We start from the raw sequence: 16,397 nt of genomic DNA, 5'->3' as shown, positions 1-16,397 counted from the left end.
TTACTCTTCTCTTCGCCCCCCCTCACCCCACCAGGTGATTCTCTCTACCACTCCCCCCCCCCCCCGGTGTCCAGTCCTTAATCTTCTCCTGGTATCCGGTGTTTAATCCTCATCTCCTCCCGCCCACCCTGGAATCCAGCGTTTAATCTCCCCTTTGGTCTGTGTGTAATCTGCTGTTGGAGTTCAGTGTCTAGTCGTAGTTGATGTTTCCTGATTCTAATCTTCTGTTACTTTTTTATCTTGTGGCTGACAACCAAACAGGAAAATAGGGTAAGCAGGCCAGTTTAATTTTACTGTCGTGAAATGTTACTGTTGACATGAAAATCTTGTTGAAGGCTTCCACACTCATAACCATCCAAAACAAAAGCAAAAAACTGCTGGTGAGAGAAATCTAAAATAAACCAAACAGGAAAGTTGACAGAAAAGCTCCCCAGGAACAGAGTCAAGTACAGTCATTGACCTGAACTGTTCCTCTCTCACAGATGTGATCGTTAGACCAAGGAGCTGAATGAGGCCATTCGGTCCATCAAGTCTGCTCCATCATCTCTCAACCCCATTCTCCTGAATTAGCCCCGTAACCTTTGATACCCTGATTAATCAAGAACCTGTTAACCTCTGCTTTAAATATACCCAATGACTCTGCTTCCAGTGGCAAAGAATTCCACAGATTCATCAACCTCTGGCTAAAGGAATTCCTCCCCATCTCTGGTCTAGATGAACATCCCTCCATTTTGAGGCTGTGCCCTCTGGTCCTAGACTCCCCCACCACAGGGAACATCCTCTCCACAGTCACTCTGTCAAGGTCTTCCAACATTTCATAAGTTTCAATGAGATCCTCCCCCCTTCACTTTTCTAAAGTTGAGCGAGTAAAGGCCCAGAGCCATCGAACACTGCGACATTAGATGCTGCCCAATCTGCCGAGTGTTTACACCATTTCCCATGGGAGAGAAGAGACTCTCTGTTTGACAAGTAAAAGCCTGGATCTCTGTTGAATTTCATTTGGCTGGTATCTCGGCTGTTTGAACAGGTTTACATAAACACAACACATTTTGAAATGCAAAATCAGTCAATGTGACATCTATTTGTCATTACTATCATGTTTTTATGAAATAATTTATAGAGAAGATAGCCAAAGAATTTGGTTCAGCAAAGTTTGGGGTACTTAAAGTCGATACATTCTTAGAATACCCACACTCAGTGGCCACTTACACCTGCAGCAACTCAATGCGTCAAAGCATGCAGATACGGTCAGATGGTTCAGTCATTGTTCAGACCAAATATCACTATGGGAAAATGACTTTGAACTTGGAATGATTGTTGGTGCCAGACAGGGTGGTTTGAGTATCTCAGATACTGCTGATCTCCCGGGATTTTCACACACAGCAGTCTCTAGAGTTTACAGAGAGTGGTGTGAAAATGTCTTGTTAGTAAGAGAGGTCAGAGGAGAATGGCCAGACTGGTTCAAACTGACAGGAAAGTGACAGTAACTCAAATAGCCACGTGTTACACGCACTCGCACTCGCACCCAGATGCACTCACAGACACGGACACGCACTCATGCAGACGTGCAGACAGACTCATAGAGACACACACGTATGCACAGACCGATGCAGACACACACACACACTGTTGTATTCACATGGTTATACAACATGGGAGAAGGCCTTTCAGCCCCACCTTTCCATGCCAACCTCAGTGAGTACCATTAGACAGCACTGGGCCAGTATCCCTCCCAGAATCAGGATTATGATCACTGTCTGATATGAAGTGAAATTTGTTGTCTGGTGACCGCAGGCATTACAGGACATTAAAAAGTTCTATCATTCACAAAACTGATTTAGTGATCACTGATATGAAGTGAAATTTGTTGTCTGGTGACAGCAGGCATTACTGGACGTTAAAAAGTTCTATCATTCACACTACTGATTAGTGCAAAAGGGGAGTAATGAACAGTTTCTGCCAGTCTGTTCAGAAACCTCCTGTCGGAGGAGTTGAAGCTGCTACTCATTTGGTGAGTGTGGATCTTCATCAGAAACAGGCTTAATATCACCAACATCAACTCTTGCAATTTGTTGTGGCAGCAGTACAGCGCAATATGTAAGAATACTATCAACTTCAATTAGAAATGTTTAGCAAGTGCAAAAGTGCAAAATTATGTACTGCACTGTAGTGCTGCCACAAAAAAATGAAATTTCATGACATATGTAAGTGATGATAAACCTGATTTTGATGTGCGCCTATTGTGACTGTGAGTGGGAAGGGGGCAGGGAGAGGGGAATCATGGTTGGGGAAAGGGGAAGGGAGAGAGGAGGGTTCAGGAAGCACCAGAGAGACATTCTGTACTGATCAATGAACCAGTTGTTTGGAATCAAATGACTTTGCCTGGCGTCTCAGGGCTGGGGGTGTCTGTGCATTCCTTCTCTGCCACCTGTCCCACACTCCTCCCTTGGCATTTCCAGCGTCCTTTGCTCCTGCCAGATATCCAAACTCGTTCTCCTCTCCATGTTGACAAATACAGAACTGTGTAAATGTCTTAGGCACCCTAGCTATATATATGTGCCTAAGAGGTTTGCACAGTGCTGTATATGTTAATTTAATTAAGTAAGTAATGTAAATCGAGAACAAAAATAGTGTTCACAGACTGTTCAGAAATCTGATAGTGGTGGGGAAGAAGTTCTTCCTGAAATGTTGAGTGTGTGTCTTCAGGTTCCTGTACCTCCTCTCTGATGGTGGTAATGAGGAGAGGGCAGGCCCTGAGGGATGGGGCCCATACAAATGTATTTGAAATGTCTGTCGCCTGTTCCATGCCCCAACTAATGCTGCCCCAATCTCTCCTTTGGCCCTGCAGAATCCCGTTCCGCACGATCGTGGTCAGCTTGCTGTCCCACCAGGTGCTGCTGCAGAACCTGTACGACGTGCTGCTGGAGGAGTTTGTCAAGGGTCCGACGCCCAGTGGCGACGCACCGGACCGGGCCGTTGGCCTGGGAGAGGGCCGGCCGGCCGGCTTCCTGCGCTACATCTCCATGCAGAACCTGGCCGTCATCTTCGACTTGCTGCTGGACTCGTACCGGACGGCACGCGAGTTCGACACCCGGCCCGGCCTCAAGTACCTACTGATGAGGGTGTCCGGGGTGGGCGGCGCCGCCAACCTCTACCGCCAGTCGGCCACGAGCTTCAGCATCTACTTCCAGGCGCTGATCTGCGCCATCCTCACCAACCAGGAGCACATCTCGGCCGAGCAGGTCAAGAAGATCCTGTGCGAGCAGCAGCAGGAGGAGGAGGAGGAGGGGGAGCTGAGCTCGGACTCGTCACAGCAGTGCTCGTCCGAGGACGAGGACATCTTCGAGGAGACGGCCCAGGTCAGCCCGCCGCGGGGCAAGGAGAAGCGGCAGTGGCGAGCACGGATGCCGTCCCTCAGCGTCCAACCGTGCAGCAATGCTGACTGGGCCTGGCTGGTGAGGCGACTGCACAAGCTGTGCCTGGAGGTCTGCAACCACTACATCCAGCTGCACCTCGACCTGCAGACCTGCGCTGACGAGCCGCCGCCGGCGCAACAGCAGCCGCTGCTCGCTGGGAGGGGCGAGCCGCTCTTCTTCCTGCCCTCCTGCCCTTCCGAGGGCTCAAGCCCGTCCACCGCCTGCGCCTCGGTCAGGGAGACGCCGTCCGACGAGGGCGCCGCCGGCCGCGCCCGCGCCTGCGCCCCCAGCCCCGCCTCGCCGCCACCCGGGGGGAAGGCACGCAGCGGGGAGGGCTGGCGGCCAGGCAGGCGGGCAAGCAGCGGGAGGAGCGAGGACGGCGACCCTCGCGGCGGGGAGGGCAGGAAGGACGACGACGGGGCAGGGGCAGAGGCAGACCCCCCTGCTGAGCCCGCGCCCGGCAGTCCGGCCCCCACCGTCCCCGCCGGTGCGGATGTGGAGCCGGGCCGGAGGAAGGACTGGTGGGAGAGCGCGGGAAGCCGGATCTATACCATCGCCACCGACCGCACCATCGGCAAGCTGGTACTGGAGTACAAGAGGCGGAAACAGCAGAACAGCAACCCGAGCAAGGGGGAGGCGACCTGCACCCGCGGCCCCGAGTCGCCCCTGCAGCGGCCTCAGCAGCTGCTCGAGCACAGCCGCATGCGGCACTCATTCAGCGCTGGCGCCGAGCTGCTCCGCCAGGACAGGAGACCTCGCTCGGGCTCCACGGCCAGCTGCCACAACGTCTCCGTGCGCGACACCGAGGGACAGATGCAGGTAAGGGTCACGTGGCCCGGCCAGTCGGTGCCAGCACCTGTCTAATGGCCACCCAGTTAATGCTGAGCGAAATAGAGACTGCTGGAGGAACTGCAGACAAGAACACGGGAACAAAAAGAGAGCACTATAAAACAATAGGAGAGAGTGAACCTTTCCCCCAGGGTAGAAATGTTAATCGCTAGAGGCATGCATTTAAGGTGAGATGGGGGAAGTTTAAAAGAAATGTGTGGGGTAAGATTTATATACACTCTGTGTGTTGGTCATGTGGCCAAGTGGCTAAGGCGTTCGTCTAGTGACCTGAAGGTCGCTAGTTCGAGCCTCAGCTGTGGCAGTGTGTTTGTGCCCTTGAGCAAGGCACTTAATCACACATTGCTCTAGTGTCTGTGCAAGGAGTGGCGCCCCACACAGACTTCCAATCTGCACCTTGTAAGGCATGAAAATGCCTGACGCAGGCCTCTCATGGTCTGAGTCGACGTTCCCTCCTAACAATGCTAGCAACTGAGTGTGGCGATTGCCTAGATAGAGTGGATATGGAGAGCCTAGGACCAGAGAGCACAGCCTCAGAATATAAGGACATCCATTTAGAGGAAGGATTTCTTCAGCCAGAGGGTGATGAATCTGTGGAATTCATTGCCACAGACAACTGTTGAGGTCAAGTCATTGGGTATATTTAAAGTGGAGATTGATAGATTCTTGATTAATCAGGGCATTAAAGGCTATGGGGAGAAGGCTGGAGAATGGGGTTGCAAGGGATAATAAATCAGCCATGATGGAATGGCAGTGCAGACTAGATGGGCAAATGGCCTAATTCTGCTCCTGTGTGCTATGACCTTATTACCATCTCCCGCCCCCACCCAACCTGCCCGAAGGTGCTGGAAATAGTGTCCAGCACCCGGCCCTTGTGGGCTGATTGATCATGATCATGATCCATTCTGGGAATTTGCTCCTTTGTTTCGACGGGATATTTATTGCCAGCATTGCCACAGTGAAGGTGGAGTGAGGAGTGTGATTTAATGCAGACAGGCCTTTGTACAGCCAAGCACAGTAGCATAGTGGTTAGTAAAGGTGATCTGGGTTCAATTCCCGCCGCTGCCCGTAGGAGTTTGTACGTTCTCCCCGTGACCGCGTGGGTTTCCTCCGGGTGCTCCAGTTTCCTCCTACAGTCCAAAGACTGTGGTAGGTCATTTAGCCATTGCAAGTTATCCCGCGACTGGGCTAGGATTAAATGGGGGGCTGCTGGTCAGTGTGGCTCGTAGGGCCAGAAAGACCTGTTCGGTGCTGTATCTCAATAAATAATAAAGTACAAGGTTCAAAGTAAATTTATTGTCAAGGTATGCATATATCACCGTATGCTACCCTGAGGTTCTTGTTCTTGCAGGGAAATCAAGAAGTAGAATAGAATTTATGGGAAAACTCTACATAAAACTAAAAAAATAACAGAAATAAAAGCAAGCCAGAAAGGAGATATTATTTGAAGAGCGGAGGAAATAGAAATTAAGCAACTGTTCCCAGAAAAGGCAGGGTCCTTATCCAGAAGCTACAGGTGCCAGCCAGGTTATGCTAGGGCTCTGCTCCTGAGAGCCACATAGATTAGTTTGTAAGTCAAAACTCCACCGCCTGGCAATGATTTAAATAAGAACATAGCCAATGTGCTAGTAAGCCATGAAATTTAGCTCAGTGGTTTAGAAATGGACATGAACCAAGTTCCCACACAGCAGAAGATGTCTGCAGCCCCACGGCAGCTGGAAAATCCTTCTTACCAGTCTCTCAAATGCTCATCCATGTGTGCGAGCTGTACGCGAGTTGGGTGCTTGTAACCTGGGGAGTGGGCAGGTAGGTTAATTGGCCACTGTGACATTGTCCCTAGTGTGTGTGGTGAGCAGTAAAATTGGCAGGAAGATGGTAGAGAACTTGGTGACAGGTAAATTACTGCAGAATGGAATTGCTCTCAAAATCAGGTTTAATATCACTGGTGTACATTGTGAAATCTATTGTTTTGCAGTAGCAATACAGTGCATTATATAATAAAAACTAAATTACAGTAAGAAATATATAAAATTATATTAAATGAATATTGCAAAAAAAACTCAGATAATCTACAAGGGTTCATTGTCCCTTCTGAGATCTGAAGGCAGAGGGTAAGAAGCTGTTCCCGTAATGTTGAGTGTGTCTTCAGCCCCCTGTACCTCCTTCCTGATTGTAACAATGAGGGGTGGCGTGTCCTGGGTGGTGGGGATTCTTAGCGACGGATGACGCCCTTTTGAGGCATTGCCTTTTGAAGACAACATGGACTTGTTAAGTCCCTCATGTCGTGTGGAAATGTATAGTCCTATTGAACTATCATGCACCTATCTACAAATGGCAAAGAGAGTGCAGCTAAGCCCACGGTTGGATCACCCATACATTTACAGGCACCAGAACAGACTTAAACTGCCAAATAATCTGCTTCTCTTCCCATTTGCTGTCTTGATGACTCTGCTATGGCCTGCCATAAGACCATAAGACATAAAACATAGGAGCAGAATTAGGCCATTTGACCCATCGAGTCTCCTCTGATATTCTGTCATGGCTGATTTATTATCTCTCTCAACCCCATTCTTCTGCCTCCTTCCCATATTCTTTGATGCCTCGGCTAATTAAGAATCTATCAACCTCCGCTTTAAATAAATCCAATGACTTGGCCTTCACAGTTGCCTGTGGCTGTGGATTCCACAGATCTGCCATCCTCTGGCTAAAGAAATTCCTCCTCATCTCTGTTCTAAATGGACGTCCCTCTATTCTGAGGCTGTGCCCTCGGGTCCTAGACTCCCCCACTATAGAAAACATCCTCTCCACATCCACTCTGTCTAGGCCTTTTAATATTCAGTACACTTCATTGAGATCCTCTCTCATTCTTCTAAGCTCCAGCAAGTACAGGCCCAGAGCCATAAACACTCGACACACATTTAACCCTTTCATTTGTGGAATTATTCTTGTAAACCTCCTCTGGATCCTCTCCAATGCCAGCATATTTCTTCTTAGATAAGGGGCCCAAAACTGCTCACAGTACTCCAAATGTAGTCTGACCAATGACTTATAAAACCTAAATGTGACTTTTACAAGTGCAATCTAAAGGCAACCAGTGGAGGAACTCAGTAGGTCAGGCAGTAGCTGTGGAGCAGAATAAACATTCAGCATTTCAGACTGATGATGAAGGGTCTCGGCCTGAAACATTGCCTGTTTATTCCCCTCCGTAGATGCTGCCTGACCTGCTGAGTTCCTCCAGTACGTTGTGCGTGTTGCTCTGGATTTCCAGTGTCTACAGAATCGCTTGCGTTTGCAATCAAAGTCAAGTTGTCTGACTAAAGCGTCTTTTCGTTTCTAGGCTTGGACCAACATGATACTCACCATCCTCAACCAGATCCAGCTTCTGCCAGATCAAACCTTCACAGCTCTACAGCCCTCAGTGTACCCAAGTATCAGCCAGCTCACCTGCCACGTAACTGACGTCCGAGTACGTCAGGCCGTCCGCGAGTGGCTGGGCAGAGTGGGGAGAGTTTACGACATCATCGTGTAACGCAGCGGGGAAGGACGGGAATATGTATACATGAAGCACAGTGGTTCCCTTTCTGTGTGTTGGCCCAGTGACCACCTTTCTCAATCACGTCTGGGAGATAGCCTCCCAGTCAGAGCTCACTACTGTCCATCCATTACTGCTGGCCGTCAGCTTGCTCCCTGTCGGAGTCATTTAAACCGAGATGCCAAAGGAATTGTACTGAGGAGTCATATTCTGCAGTGTAAATGAACCATCTGTTTCTGAGACCAAGTGGGAGCATTTCATGTCCGACGGTTCAATAGAACATTGAAGCATACAGCACAGTACCACCAGAACATGTCGGAGCAACTCAGCAGGTCAGGCAGCATCTGTCAAGAGGAATAAAGAGCCGACGTTTTGGGCCGGCACCCTTCATCGGGCAGGATCGTTTGATAAACCGGTCCAGTGGGAATTTCAGAACGCAAAGTGAAGTCCTGATTAATTAACCCTTCATTAGTCCTGATGAACCTTAACTCTTTATTCCCCTCCATAGATGCTGCCTGACCTGCTGAATTCCACCAGTATTTTATGTGTATTCTCTGGATTTCCAGCATCTGTAGAATTTCTTGCGTTGCAACATTTTTTTCTACTCTGGGGCCAATCTAACACTTCTGTCCCATGAGGCCCTCTATTTTTCTATCACTCATGTGCCTGTCGATTAGTCTTTTAAATGTCCCTCATGTATCCATCTCTATCACCAGCCCCGACAGGGCGTTCCACGCACCCTCCACTCTCTGTAAAACAACCGTACCTCTGACAATCCCCCCCCCCCATACTCTGCTCCAAACACCTCAACATTATAAACACAAGAGAGTCTGCAGATGCTAGAAATCCAAGCAGCACACACAAAATGCTGGAGGAACTCAGCAGGCCAGGCAGCATCTATGGAAAAGAGTACAGTGGACGTTTCAGGCCGAGACCATTCTTCAGGACTGAGAAGGAAAGGAGAAGATGTCAGAATAGAAAGGTGGGGGCAGGTGGTTAGCTGAAAGGTGATGGGTAAAGCCAGGTGGGTGGGAAATATCTAGGGCTGGAGAAGAAGGAATCCGGTCGGAGAGGAGAATGGATAATAGGAGAAAGGGGAGGAGGAGAGGACCCAGAGGGAAAAAATAGACAAGTGACAGAAGCAAAAAGGTCAGAGTGGGGATGGGGGAGGGGGTAGTTTGTTCACTGGAAGGAGAAATCGATATTCATGCCGTCAGGTTGGAGGCTACCCAGACTGAGTACAAGGTGTTTCTCCTCCATCCTGAGGGTGGCCTCCTCTTGGCACAAGAGGAGGCCATGGATTGACATGTTGGAATGGGAATCGGAATTAAAATGTTTGGCCACTGGGAAGTCCTGCTTGTGACAGATGGTGGGGAGTTGCTTAATGAACTGGTTCCCCCCAATTTACAACAGGTCTCATCACTGTAGGGGAGGCCACATCGGAAGCACCGAGCACAATAGATCCCCAGCAGATCCACAAGTGAAGTGTTGTCTCACCTGCAAGGACTGTGTGGATGCAAGGGAGGAGGTCTGTGGGGAGGATTAACACTTGGGCTGCTTACAGGGATAAGTGCTGGGAGGGAGATTCTAGAGGAAGGACAAATGGGCAAGGGAATCACAGAGATATGCTCCCTCATGTTAGTCTCTGACTATTCACTCTATCAATGCCTTTTACTATCTTGTACCCCTTCATCAAGTCAACTTTCATCCTCCTTCACTCTAAAGAGAAGGCCCTAGTCCCCATCCTTCAACATACAGTGACATTCTGTTTGCCACCCAGGTTGAGTTGGAAGCGGGGTAGACGAGTGATGAGGCTTGTCTCAGGTCAGACACACCCTGGGTCTGCAGGGGTCTCCCGTCTGAGTAAGGTCAAAGCCACAGATCACACTTCCATTTTGGAAGTTCCACGCATAGAAGCAACTCCTTTTGCCGGGGCAGTGAGCTGAAGCTGACCAAAGAGACGGAAGCTGTTCTCCCTTCGTGCATCCTTTCTGTCAGAGTCTATGCGTGACCATGCTCTTCTTGAAAGACAAAGTTCCTTAGTGAATGAGTCCAAGCATTTGGGCTCCTGTTGCCCTGGAGGTGCCTGCTCCAAGTATTGGTTGCTATGTGTTTGTAGCACATGATGCCATCTTCTATTTAGAGATACAGGGCAGTTACAGGCCCTTCTGGCCCAACGGGCTCGTGTTACCTAATTACACCCATGTGACCAGTTAACCTGTACATCTTTGGAATGGGTGAAGGGTGAAAAGTGAAATGTTGAAGGGGGCCATGAGGGGGTACCTCTTCACTCAGAGGGTGGTGAGAGTGTGGAACAAGCTGACAGTGCAAGTGGTGCACATGAGCTCGATTTCAATGTTGAAGAGAAGCTTTGATAAGTATAAGGATGGGAGGGGTTTGGAGGGCTATGGTCTGGGTACAGGTTGATGAGACTAGGCAGAGTAACAGTTCAGTGCAGACTAGATGGGCCAAAGGGCCTGTTTCTTTCCTGTAGTGTTCTGTGACTCTTTACTGTTCAGTCTGTCCCTCATCCCTCTGTTGCACCCCCCCCCCCCCATCTCCAACCCACCATCTCTGAACTTTTGGACAGTGAGGACCTTTCAGACATCTGTGCAAAAGGACGTGTGGAAATCTTGGGATACCTCAGCCACTCAACTCCTCAGTAGCCTTTTTACATGCTCTCTTCTATCTCTACTGATTCCTACTTGTTCTAGGTGAGCAACTGGTTATTGGTCTTGTGAGGAAAGGTTGAGCGAGCTAGGGCTTTTCTCTTTGGACCCAAGGATGACTCAGTAGAGGTGTAAAAGATGATAAGAGGAACATAGATCGAATGGACAGCCAGAGACTTTTCCCCAGGCAGAAATGGCTAATGAGGGGGCATAATTTTAAGAAGATTGGAGGAAAGTATAAGGGGAAGCGAGAGGTAGGTTTTATAAACAGAGTGGTGAGTGCTTGGAGCACATTGGTAGGGGTGGTGGTAGAGACAGATGCATTAGAGACATTTAAGAGACTCTTAGATAGAAAAATGGAAGGCTATGTGGGAGGGAAGGGTTAGATTGATCTTAGAGTAGGTTGAAAGAGTTGATAGCCAGCACCTCTTCCCCAGGGCACCACTGCTCAATACAAGAGGACATGGCTTTAAGGTAAGGGGTGGGAAGTTCAAGGGGGATATTAGAGGAAGCTTTTTACTCAGAGAGTGGTTGGTACGTGGAATGCACGGCCTGAGTCAGTGGTGGAGGCAGATACACTAGGGAAGTTTAAGAGACTACTAGACAGGTATATGGAGGAATTTAAGGTGGGGGGTTATATGGGAGACAGGGTTTAAGGGTCGGCACAACATTGTGGGCCGAAGGGCCTGTACTGAGCTATGATGTTCCGTGTTTAGCTCTTTCATAGAGTTTGCAGCAAAGGCAAGAAAAGAATGGTCTGAGGGCTAAATGGCCTCACAATCCCAAACAGTGCTTGGGAGCCGACTCCTAGTTTCCCGCCATCTTCACCTCGAAATAGATACCCAGTCCCCAATCATCACTGGGCTTAAATGCTGGAGTTCCCTCCCCACACTGCCCTTCAGGAGAATCTTCACCTGAAGGGCTGTGTTTCATTGGTCCTGGGGAATGAAGGGTCTCAGCCCAAACTACCGACTGTTTATTCCTCTCCATCGATGCTGCCTGACCGGCTCAGTTCCTCCAGCGTTTTGTGTGCGTTGCTACAGTGTTTCAGGGAGCCAGCTCACTCACTACTTACTCAGGAACAATTAAGGTTGGGCACTGAACACTGGCCCTGCCCATGGTGTCCACATTAAATTACAATAATATTCACACTACCCCTTGACATATATATGCCAACTCCTGATTGAGATGTTGGCCATCATATCTAGTCAGTTCTTGACATTGTTCACGTCAGAGAAGACTTCACCTATCTTCCTTGCCATTGGTCACACCAAACAAGAATTCTCTGATCTTCACCTACGGTGGAGATTCCATACTTAATCCTCCCCGGCCTCTCTCACTTTCCAACGTGAATTCAGCCCCAGGTGAAACTGTGAGAATGTGTTGCATGAAAGGCCTGTGGTGTCACTAAGCTATAATGTTCCCTGGTCCTATCTACATACAGTACTCAGTGACGCCAAAGAGTAGAAAAATCCCATTTGTACCCAATGTCTTTTATTGTGTCTTTAAAACGTGGCTTTCTTTTAGCTCATTAACGTGAGTATGTGCTATGACTAGCAACAGGCTTGTCATTCGTATTTAACTCCTGTAAGATGCCAGAATTCTCCTACACATCGAGACTGGCACTGATGCATTTTTCTCTGAGTATGTAGCTGAAACTGTCAGGCCACCAAGATTCTGTGCACCATCTTACTGATCACTCCTCCAATCAGATGCAGTGGAACAAACAAATGCCAAAGGTCATGAGTACATATCGCACCAATAGCTGTCTGACACACTGCCAGGTACTTCTGAAGGATGAAGTGTTTGACCAAAATTCAGGGGGAAAAAGATCTTGTTTTCAAAGCAAATGGGAGAGTTCACTTTGGAATCCTGCCAAATCTGTATTAATCAATTAACATTAGCAAGATTATCTGGTCATTGTTGCTGTTTGTGGGAGTTTGCTGTGCACAACTTGAGTGCCATGTTTTGAAAACTTCAAATGAACTTGGTTGGGTGTGAAAAATTTGTGAAATGCAAGTCTGTATATTTCCACTGGGTTTTGTGTCGTCAGCCAGGGTCTCGCCAGTATTATGAGCATCTCAGAAGCAGTCTCCAGAAACAAACTTCAGAATGATTGGCCTCTTGCAGCTGTAGCCTACTTAGCATTCGAGATTGCAGCTTTAGGAAATGATGTTAAAGCAGTCCTGACAATCATCTGCCGTGGTACATACTACTCTGACTATACACCACTGATAGAGGATTAAATGTACCTGCCACTGAGCATCAAGAGCAGGTGATTAGACTCTCCTGCTTGTGTGAGTGTTATTTGCCGTTTGTATCCTGAATAGTGCGTAGACCTTACTGCCTGCTGGCCTAGCCTACTTCATTATCTGGTCAGCTGCCAACTCAACACTAGACGATTATGAGTGAATTCTTTCAATTCTGAACACAAAGTCATTGATGAAACAACCAAAGTGGTTGGGCTTAGAGCACCACCTTGAGTACATCGAACATTACAACAGAGTACTGGCCCTTCAGCCCACAACATTGTGCCAACCCTTTAACCTACTCTAACCCTTTGCCCCCACAGAGCCTTCCATTTTCCTTGCATCCATGGGCTCATCTAATGTCCCTAATGTATCTGTTTCTACCACCACCCCTGAGGACATGTTCCACTCTCTGTGTAGGTTTTTCATTTGGAAACAAAACACCCTAGCAGGCAGGAGTCCACGCCATCCATTTACACCCATGTGACCAATTAACCTATTAACCTGCACGCCTTTGGAATGTGGGAGGAAACCGGAGCACCCAGCGGAAACCCACATGGCCACAGGGAGAATGTGCAGACAGCGGAGTAAGTCCTGCAGTATCATCCTGAGACTCAGATCATAGACCTCCACCACAATGACAATCTTCCTTTGCGAGACGGACAACTCCAGTGGCTTTTTATGCAGGCGTATTGTACGTAGTGTAATAATTCCATGCAAATTTGCACTTCAAAAATCCTTTGAACAGTACAGCGCAGGAACCAGCTAAAAGGCAAATCAAAAACCCCCAAATACTAATCCCTCCTACCTACACCATGTCCATATGTCCCCATCTTCCTCACATCCATGTGCCTCTCTACACATCTCTTAAAAGCCTGTAATGTATTTGTCTCTACCACCACACCAGCCAGCACATTCCAGGCATCCACCACTCTGTGAGTAAAAAACTAACTCCTCACATCCCCTTTGACCCTACCCCCTCTCACCTTCAATGCATGCCCTCTGGTACTGGACACTTCAACCCTGGGAAACAGATATTCCCTGTCTACTCTATCTATACCTCTCATAATCTTATAAACTTCTATCAGATCTCCCCTCAGCCTCTCCACTCCGGAGAAAACAACCTGTTTTCCCAGCCTCTCATGATAACACATGCCTTCAAGTGGTACATTTGAGGCTGCTCACAACTACAGTACTTCAAACTGGGTCACAGTCAGACTTCACTCCATGAAACAGTTACTGTGCAACCTCGTTTACTCTCTTCTCATGGTCGCCGTGAAATGACTCCTTCACTTTTTATTTATGAAGTATTTGTGCTTTCTGGGTGTTTCAGTTCACGTTCGGCTTCTTGGAACTTTGCTGCTAGTGTTGCTTAATTTGTGTAAAGGAAACCCGATCTGTGTGTAAATTTTTGCTCTGCCAAAAGTGGTCTGATTAGACCACCCAACTTTCAAAGCTACATTTTGAAAAGCTTTTGCGAAATAAATTATATTTATGTTGCTCGTATTGTTGAATAAAATGCAGGTGCACAACTGGGTGCTGAGTTCTCTCTCGGTTTTATTTTTCTGCGTATACCTGCTACTGAGACGTCCAAACCAAACTACTCCAACAGACTCCTCACTGGAGTCCTTGTTCCAGTCTCCATACACAGACCCAATGCAAACTGGTGCCATTGCTCTAATGCACATTTAGACTTGTTCATTTTTCTCCCTGGTTAATTGATTATTAAGAATTGTGTTACAATTTTCAAAGTCCAGCTCCTCCATGTGATCAGCACGAGGCTGCGTGTTTAGCCACCTGCTCTTCTCACTTTGTACTTAAGACGGCTCCAGTGCCATATTCAAGTTTGCTGACAACACCATTTGTCAAAGCGGATTGAAAAACTTGAGTGTATAGGCATTAAGAAAGGATGTGCTGGAGCTGCTGAAAGGTATTAAGTTAGATAAGTCACTGGGACCAGATGAGATACACCCCAGACTACTGTATGAGGCAAGGGAAGAGATTGCTGAGCCTCTGGCAATGATCTTTGCATCGTCAATAGGGATTGGAGAAGTATCAGAGGACAGAAGGTTACAAATGTTGTTCCCTTGTTCAAGAAAGGGAGTAGAGATAACCCAGGAAATTATAGACCAGTGAGTCTTACTTCAGTGGTGGGCAAGTTGTTGGAAAAGATTCTGAGAGGCAGGATTTATGAGCATTTGGAGAGACATAATCTGATTAGAGATAGTCAGCATGGCTTTGTCAAGGGCAGGTCATGCCTTACGAGTCAGGTTGAATTCTTTGAGGATGTAACAAAACACATTGATGAAGGTAGAGCAGTGGATGTAGTGTATATGGATTTCAGTAAGGCATTTGATAGGAAGTTTGGTATGGGCCCCCAAATCCTAAGAACTTTCTACAGGGGCACAATTGAGAGCATCCTGACTGGCTGCATCACTGCCTGGTATGGGAACTGTACCTCCCTCAATCACAGGACTCTGCAGAGAGTGGTGCAGACAGCCCAGTGCATCTGTAGTTGTGAACTTCCCATGATTCAGGACATTTACAAGGACAGGTGTGTAAAAAGGGCCCATAGGATCATTGGGGACCTGAGTTACCCCAACTACAATCTATTCCAGCTGCTACCATCCGGAAAACAGTACCGTAGCGTAAAAGCCAGGACCAACAGGCTCTGGGACAGTTTCTTCCACCAGGCCATCACGCTGATTTGAGTGTACTCTATATTACATTGACTGTTCTATTTATTATAAATTATTATAAATTACTATGATTGCATATTGCACATTTAAGATGGAGGCATAACGTAAAGATTTTTACTGCTCATGTATGTGAAGGATGTAAGAAATAAAGTCAATTCAATTCAATAAGGTTTCCCATGCGAGGCTCATTCAGAAAGTAAGGAGGCCTGAGATCCAAGGAGGCCTTGCTTTGTGGATCCAGAATTGACTTGACCACAGAAGGCAAAGGGTAGTTGTGGATGGTTCATATTCTGCTTGGAGGACAGTGACCAGTGGTGTCCTGCAGGGATCTGTTCTAGGACCCCTCCTCCTTGTGATTTTTATAAATGACCTGGATGAGGAAGCAGAAGGGTGGGTGAGTAAGTTTGCTGATGACACAGAGGTTGTGGTTGTTGTGGATAGTGTGGAGGGCTGTCAGAGGTTACAGCGGGACATTGGTAGGATGCAGAACTGAGCTGAGAAGTGGCAGATAGAGTTCAACCCAGATAAGTGTGAAGTGATTCATTTTGGTAGGTCAAATCTGAAGACAATATGACATTAATGGTAAGACTCTTGGCAGTATAGAGGATCAGTGATATCTTGGGGTCCGAGTCCATAGGACACTCAAAGCTGCTGCGCAGGTTGACAGTCTTGTTAAGAAGGTGCATGGTGTGTTGACCTTCATCAACCGTGGATTGATTTCAAGAGCCATGAGGTAATGTTACAGCTACATAGGACCTTAGTTAGACCCACTTGGAGTATTGTGTTCAGTTCTGATCACATCGCTACAGGAATGAGTGAACTTGACCTTTTCTCCTTGGAGTGACAGAGGATGAGAGGTGACCTGATAGAGGTGTATAAGATGATGAGAGGTATTGATTGTGTGGATAGTCAGAGGCTTTTTCCCCCAGGGATAAATTGGCTAACACAAAGAGGCATAGTTTTAAGGTGCTTGGAAGTAGGTACAA

At 47.8% G+C, this 16,397-nt stretch overlaps 1 protein-coding gene across 2 annotated transcripts in view; it reads left to right on the top strand.

The window, feature by feature from the left end:
• The window catches only part of arfgef3 (ARFGEF family member 3), a 160,243-nt gene extending 145,996 nt beyond the window's left edge, over positions 1 to 14,247 (top strand). For both annotated transcript variants that reach the window (XM_063056470.1, XM_063056469.1), the window contains 2 exons: positions 2,849 to 4,235; positions 7,600 to 14,247. In XM_063056470.1, coding sequence (XP_062912540.1) covers positions 2,849 to 4,235; positions 7,600 to 7,791 — 1,579 coding nt within the window. In that variant the 3' untranslated portion in view covers positions 7,792 to 14,247. The remainder of the gene's footprint in view (positions 1 to 2,848; positions 4,236 to 7,599) is intronic.
• Positions 14,248 to 16,397: the final 2,150 nt, after the last annotated feature.

Source organism: Mobula hypostoma, chromosome 8 (assembly GCF_963921235.1).
Source record: "Mobula hypostoma chromosome 8, sMobHyp1.1, whole genome shotgun sequence".
NCBI classification, from domain to species: Eukaryota; Metazoa; Chordata; class Chondrichthyes; order Myliobatiformes; family Myliobatidae; genus Mobula; species Mobula hypostoma.
Note: the sequence above shows the minus strand (reverse complement) of the source record. Positions and strands in the feature narration are given on the sequence as shown.